The sequence below is a fragment of the Erinaceus europaeus genome, chromosome 20 (genome assembly GCF_950295315.1).
Source record: "Erinaceus europaeus chromosome 20, mEriEur2.1, whole genome shotgun sequence".
NCBI classification, from domain to species: domain Eukaryota; kingdom Metazoa; phylum Chordata; class Mammalia; order Eulipotyphla; family Erinaceidae; genus Erinaceus; species Erinaceus europaeus.
Genome location: NC_080181.1, coordinates 46,001,663 through 46,009,318, shown reverse-complemented (window position 1 = coordinate 46,009,318; position 7,656 = coordinate 46,001,663). Strand labels below are relative to the sequence as shown.

Genomic DNA, 7,656 nt, shown 5'->3' with positions numbered 1-7,656 from the left:
AAATTAATTTTCACTAAAAAATGCATTAGCCAGTCAAAAACAAATGAGTGCACGGTGGAACATAATGAGAAGTCAAATCTGCTTCAGATCTGCTTCCAAGGTAACTACTACTCAGACTGTCATATTCCTATATAATTGATAATCAACTATAAACATTAGCATGCATAATTTATAGACATACACATATATAGGGGCTGGGTGGTGGCATACTCAGTTGACCATATATGTCACCATGCACAAGGATCCAAGTTCAAGCTCCTGGCCCCCACCTACAGTGGGGAACCTCCATGTGTGGTGAAGCAGTGCTGCAGGTGCCTCTCTTTTTCTCCATCTCCTTCTCCCCTCTCAATTTCTCTCTATCCTATTGAAAGATCATATTAAAAATACACATATATAAAATAGGAGTATTACTCTTGCCCCTTTTTCTTTTTTGGCACTGAGTCCTCACACATGTGTGGTTTCATGTTCAAAAACCATTTTATTTCGGATACACAGAGAAAGCAAAAGGAAGAGACACCAAAGTACTGCTCCGCCACCCATGGAGCTTTCCCTGGTGCCTGTGGTGCTACCATGTGGTGTGGAGGTTTCAACCCTGTAAGCCCGGACCTGAAGCACAGTAATGCTGGCTGAGCTACCTGTTCCTCCCTCTTCTTTTCTTAAATAGGAACTTAGTATTTCCTCCTTCAGTTTTCTTTTTAAAATGATTTACCCATTTATTGATGAGAGAGACACAGAGAGAGAACACCAGCATATCACTCTGGCATGCTAGGAATCAAACTTGGAACCTCTGAGCCCCTGTGCCACCTCCCAAGCCCTTCCTCTTTCAGTTTTTAAAGATGGTGTCTCCTATCTGTGATCACACATACAATTCATTCTTTCTATAGGCATTTAGTACTCCACAAAGTGACATTGAAGATCCCTTATCTGACATACTTTTTAAACTATATAGAAGCTGTTCCAGTGTATACCCTTCAAGTTTACTACCAAACTGCTTGACTTGTGGCTCTCTGTTTAATGTTAGTACCTCGCTGTTACTTTAATTAGCAATCTTCTATCTCATTCTGCTGATCTTTCCCTGTCTCTCTGGGTGAGAACTAAACTACTTGGATGACTAGTCTTGGAACATCTTCTAATGTGTGGAAGGGAAGACCAAAGCTCTGCTCTGCTATTCCTGGAGCTTTCCCTGGTGCCCTCTATGGTGATCCCATGAGGTATTGGTGTTTGAAGCCACATGGCAGGGCATGTGATTTACCGGGTAAGCCCCTTGAGTTTTCGTTTAGAGACTCATATTCATAGACTGTACACACAGGGTGAATGAGCTTTCTTCTAAGAATGGTATGACTTTTATCTTTCTACATATTACATTACATGTTAATAATCCAGAAAATAAACATGTTGTTCTAGGGTGCCATGGTTTGTGCTAATCTGTTAATGGCAGCCCGAATCAGCCCACATTCGATGTAAATTAGAACACCCATAAATTTCAGTGATGCACATCTCTATCATGTCATCTGTCATTCAGTTCAGGAGACTGTTTTCAATAAAGCAGTAAGACCAATGAGGCCAAGGCCAAATGAAAAAATAAAAGGCTTTATTAAGAAAATCCATTAGGGGAGTCAGGCGGTAGTGCAGTGGGTTAAGCCCACATGGTGCAAAGCGCAAGGACCGGCGCAAGGATCCCAGTTTGAGCCCCTGACTCCCCACCTGCAGGGGAGTTGCTTCACAGGTGGTAAAGCAGGTTTGCAGGTGTCTCTCCTTCTGTCCCCCTGTCTTCCCCTCCTCTCTCCATTTCTCTCTGTCCTATTTACCAATGACGACATTAATAACTACAATAAAAAACAAGGGCAACAAAAAGCGGAAAATAAATATAAATATTTTAAAAAAGAAAACCCTTTAGAAGTTTTGTGTTTGTTTTATTTTAAAACTAGTACCTTGTTTAAGGTACATCTTATATTAGGGAAAAATAGTTCTCAGAAATAAAATGCCACTGTTTTACAAAGGGTTCATGTCTTTATTATATATTGCCTCAATGTGCTTCAACAATTTCAGAAGTGCTGTTGGATTATACGGAAAAAGATTTTTCTTCTGTAAGCGTGAAACTGCACCTTGCAGTTCTTGGAAACACTTTACAGTTCTGTGAGAGATGCCCACTTCATAGATAATGCTGGTTGAAGCCGTGTCACAATCCACAGAGAAGGGGGCAGTCAATTCTTTTGGAACTAGAATCCTTGAGGGAGGCTCCAGGCTACATTCCTTTTTAATCTCATTTTTCTTGTCTGTGGCCTGAATTTTCATCATGGCTTCTTGGTGGAAAGATATCTGTTTACTACTGGCCAAGTATTGGTCTGGGGATTCAACTTCAGAATCCTCGGAGCTGTCATAATCGACCAGACTCCAAGGAGCTTTTGAGGAGTCCAGGTCCTTCGTCTGCAGTGTGGTCTGGGTCTCCTTGGCCATCACAGCTGGGCTCAGAGGCTCAGGAGAAGATTCAGCAGCCTCAGGGACCTGAGTGTGAGCATTTCTGTGATTTCTAAGTGGAGCCAAATGACCAGGTTCTTTTTGGTTGTGGCTTTTGTCTTGGGAAAGTGAATGGCTACAACTACAAATAGTTAGGCTGTCTTTAGACTCGGTTACAGCAAAGGACTTGCAGATGGTGAAATAATTATCCCAGTCCTTTTGCAGTAATTTTAAATACTTGACAAAATATTCGAGAAAACAGGTTTCTGATGAAATCAAAAAGTCAAGAAGCACTGTAGAATCAAACCCTATGTTTCTTAAGAAAAACAAGAAAATGCAGTGAGGATTGTAGCCATTTTCATGAGTATGCTGGTTCCACGTTCTTTCTCCTTGGGCCAAGCTTTCAGTAGTTTTGTAATCTCTGAAAATAAAGATGAGGGAGGGAGATCCCGATTAATGAATTGTTGTTGTTGTTTTAAACAGGAAGATGGGTCTTAGTAGATATTATTCATAAACTGTAAATTTGCCTCACAGATCATTTTTGGTCTATGCATTATTACAACAATCAAACCAACTCCTTGCCATACAAATTCTAAATAACATCTGAATAAACCAAAATCTGTAGATTTTGCTAGTTCTAGCTTTTGTTTGCCTAAATGTCCTCTGTCTATCAAGTCTTTTGACATCAGAATTCCTCCTCCTACAGGGAACTAACGCCATGTGCTAAGGTGGGGGAGAGAGCAGCATCCTTCCTTCTCTTTTACACTTGCCTCCACTGGGGGCCAATCAGACTGCACTGTTCCCCGTCACAGTGATGACTCCCAACATTTGTCCCAGCAGCCAACCCAAATCTCCCTGGAGACTTTTGCCAGAGCTACTAAAGATTACATCTATAAACCTGGTAGAGAGAGCGTTCTCAGCTGGTGGTCCTGAGAATGAATTCATGTCTATAAGATAAAGAACAAAAAAATCAATCTGAATCCCTACATATATATACACTTCTGCCTGAGGCCAACTCAATCCCCTTAAAATTTCCAATTCTGACTCAATATCTACTCCCTTTTCTTTCTTCTTTCCTCTTTTTTTTCTTTTGCTTAGACTGGCTTGTGTTCTTTTCTATCATTTACAACTAAAAAATCCTAACTAAGACAATTACATGAAAAAATACATGTATGACACAACTCCATGCCTCTCTGAATACAATGAACTGAAGTAGAGTAGACATTGGCCTTGAATATGATTTAACTCCGAGGCTTCCTCAGGCCCAAGGAGTCAGAAGTCAGCTCTGAGTATGGCTAAGATAGATTCCAATCAGCATGTGCATTTAGACTGAAGTTGTAGCCGACCATTTTTGAACCTAATTCAAATCATGTGCAAGGATTCTGTGCTCTTGATGAGAACCTTTTGAGAACTGGCCCCCACACTTAAAAGAATCTGGAAGCAACCACTGCCAGCAGTGTCATACACAGTAAGAGTTGGCGGCACAGCACTGCACTGATGATCATTAGTAAGAAATCCCTTTCCTGGGGGCCAAGAAAGCAATGGAAGGAAAGCAAATTCTTTAGGGTTTTAATAAAGCAGAAGCAGAAGTAATGTAAAAGGTCATCCTTTACTAACTGAATGCCCAGTCATGGATACTTGCCGCAAAAAGATGTAACTCCCAGAAGAGCTCTGTTAATAAAGAAGAAATAGGACCAGTATAAAGTGCCATCATTATATTAGTAACTTCATAATGGCAGATTACTTGCCACAAGATGCTATTAGTGCTACTTCAACTGTATATTAAGAGGAAAATTTATGTGTGTGTTGGGGATGGGGTGGGGAAGAGGCCTGGGCGGTGGTACAATTGGTTGAGTGCACACATTACCATGTTCAAGGACTCAAGTTCAGGACCTCAGTTCCCACCTGTAAAGATGAGGCTTCACAGTGATGAGGCAGTACTGCATGTGTTTCTCTCTCTCCCTATTTTCCTCTCCCCTCTCAATTTCTCTCTGTTCTATCAAAAGAAAGAAAGAAGGAAAGAAAGAAAGAAAGAAAGAAAGAAAGAAAGAAAGAAAGAAAGAGAGAAAGGAAGAAAAAAGATCTGTTGACCCCATTGATCTTACCTGGGGCCCATATCTATTCATATTCAGCCCAGGAGCCTGTGTAACCTCTGCAATCTTGTTGGCCTGAGCTACATTCCATGGTTAGAATTAGGAACATTCTAAGCTGCATTCATTTCAGGACCAGTCTTCCTAGAGTGGCAGAGTATGTTGACCCAGCCTCCCTTCAGTAAGTGGGGCAATTTCTTGCCGGGCTAGCTTCGCGGGCGGGAGAGAGAGACGACCAGGGACTCATGGCTGAGTGGTACGCAGTTCAGTCTTTATTCATGTGGAACACAGCGCAATCTAAGCTATCTCTAATCACAATCTTGTCTTTATATATCCTGAGGCAGCAAGAGTCAGGTCCAAAGAGGATGTACGTAGGATAGGGGGGTGGGGAGAAGGAAAAAGCACGAACCAGTGAGGATTAAACCAATGCCCTGGAGGCAGGGTGGTGCTTAGTTAACAGTGGTTATGTAAATAGAACGCAGTGCCAAGCAGGGGGGACCAAACCAATGAAACAGAAGGGGTCTTAGAAGCAGAATTTAGAAGCATACCAACAATTTCTACTACTGTTACTCTATATTGATGGCATGTCCAGTGGAGAAGCAATTACAGAAGACATACCTCCCACCTTCTGCACCCCATAAAGAACTCTGGTCCATACCAGAGGGATAAAGAGTAGGGAACTTTCCAATGGAGGGGATGGAATGTAGAACTCTGGTGGTGGAAATTGATGGAATTGTACTCTTCTTATCCCACAATCTTGTCAATCATTATTAAATCACTAGTAAAAAAAAAATTACTAAAAAAAGAAAGAAATCAAATTAAAAAACAGATTTACTTACAAAAAAAGAGGAAAATGTAGAATGGTTTCTTTGATTTCTTACAAATTTGTATTCACCTTTATGAAAGCAAAAAAAAAAAAAATCACTTTATAAGGGCTTACCATAAAATGTTAGCCTTAGTAGAGGTGAAAAGGTTATAGCCATGAATTAAGACTTATTTAGACCAACTTACTCCTGATTACAGAGGCAAAACAGAGATAGAGACCAAATGACAAGCCATGCTTTCACATTCCAGTCGAGTTCTGTTACCCTAGATCAGCCCAGCCAGCCAAGTTTTCATTATAAGAACTCAAATGGATCTCACTTTTATGTTGAGTGGCGTCAAAGCAAGGAATTGGAACTTATATGGAAACCACTAGACTGTTAGGGATTTCACACCCCCCATGGTGGAAAGTAAATAATATGCTAGATGCATTATTAAAAATCTTTTTCTTCTTTTCTGGCATGCAGCTAGTATAACTACTTTAATATATACTGACCTGGTGACCTTTCGGTAGATGCCCAAGGATACATTGGCAGCCTCCAGCATGTCATCATCTTGTTCTATGAAGACTTTGGACAACCACTCACATGGATTATGGGACGTCAGGGAGGGCTGGAGGTGAGGCTTTACAAAGGTCAGTAACTCAGACATGAATCTCTGCAAATCAACTTAAAAAGGGGAACATTTCAAAGAGCAGACAACAGTTCATGAACACTCTGCTATCTAGCTCCCATAAATACCCTTAGTGTCCAAAGTACTTGCAAATGCAGTACCATTCACTTTCAAAGGTTTCTGTGAGTTACTTACAAACCAGGAAACTGAGTTTCAGAAATAGAAGGTGCCTCATTCTAGAGGGCTGTCAAGTAACTAATGATCTCTGAGAAAACATGAGTTCCTACCAGCAGAAAGATGGATGAGCAGTAGACAAGAGGAGGCCACAACTGTCTGCTACCAGAGGCAACAATGCAACCCAAATAAATAAATAAATAAGTAAACAAATAAGTAAGTAAATAAATAAATAACTGCATTCAAAGTGGCAGAAACTGTGTGATTACAAAAGCAGCTAAAGAAAGTACTGCTACTCAGCAATTTTATGATTGATGAAAGCGTTGTATCAAAATAGATTTAGGGGCATGCTAGCTGCAACCAAGATTCTGAGTTATATATCATGTGCCATCTAGTGTTGTAAACTATAACTGCATAGAGTTCTATCTAATAAGTATCACATCACATCCCAAACCAGGCAGGGATTACAGTTTATAATTTAAAACTTCCACTAAAGATTGTGAGGCTGTACAGCAGTAGTGCACTGGACTTCCATGCCCAAAGTCCCTGGTGCCCTGGTTAAGACGAGTGAACAAATAGTAACAAGGAAATGTCACTAGAGATCATAGCAAATGATAATAGTCATCATCTCACTAAAAACTGAATGATGCTTGTCTAGAGACACTTACCACTAAGTTGCCTCACATGAAATAAGGGACAGGCATTCTTCCCCAAGACCTAAGCTGAATGTCCTGCTTTAAAAGGTTGTCTCTGAACTCTGAGTTAACATCCTGGAACTTATCTGCAGTGATGTCCTCAATATCTCAAGCCAATTCCTAATGATCAGTAATCTTCATTAGCAGATATCCTGACTTTATTAAGGATGAATAAAATACTACAAATATTTGACTATAAGTTGACCTATATCATTACATTTGGGGTGACTTTTTAAAAATATTATTTGTTTATTATTGGATAAAGACAGAGGGAAATTGAAAGGAGAGGGGAGATAGACAGGGAGAGACAGAGAGACACCTGCAGCCCTGCCTCACCACTTGTGAAGCTTTTCCCCTGCAGACGGGGACTTAGGGCTTGAACTTGGGTCCTCATGTACTGTGATGTGTGCGCCACCACCTAGCCTCACTTTTTTTTTTAACCATAGTCATTCATGGTATTATAAGAAGTTGATGTGCTTATCTAAGTAATACTAGTTATTTATTTTCTGAAGGAAATCTAGTGACCAGGCTAATATGTAGTTTAAACGAGTGGGACAATTCTGAAATTTAAAAAATTTTTTTGATTACTATAATTTTTTGTCATCACTGAGGCTTCACCACTCCCTGTTGAATTTTTCAGATAGATACAGAGACAAAGAGAGAGAGAGAGAGGAGGAAAGGTGGCACATCACTGGACCTTCTCCAGTGTAGTGGGGATGGGGCTGGAACCTGGGTCATACACATGGCAAAGCAGGTCCTCTCCTGCTCTGAGCTATCTTGCCAATCCTAGTTCTGACAGCTAGTAA

At 40.5% G+C, this 7,656-nt stretch overlaps 1 protein-coding gene across 3 annotated transcripts in view; it reads right to left on the bottom strand.

Moving 5' to 3' along the window:
• Window positions 1–1,990: 1,990 nt before the first annotated feature.
• Window positions 1,991–7,656, bottom strand: part of LINS1 (lines homolog 1) — a 30,658-nt gene continuing 24,992 nt past the window's right edge. For all 3 annotated transcript variants that reach the window (XM_060179305.1, XM_007529154.3, XM_060179306.1), the window contains 2 exons: window positions 5,866–6,037; window positions 1,991–2,878 (listed from right to left, as the gene is read on the bottom strand). In XM_060179305.1, the coding sequence (XP_060035288.1) occupies window positions 1,993–2,878; window positions 5,866–6,037 (1,058 nt within the window). In that variant the 3' untranslated portion in view covers window positions 1,991–1,992. The remainder of the gene's footprint in view (window positions 2,879–5,865; window positions 6,038–7,656) is intronic.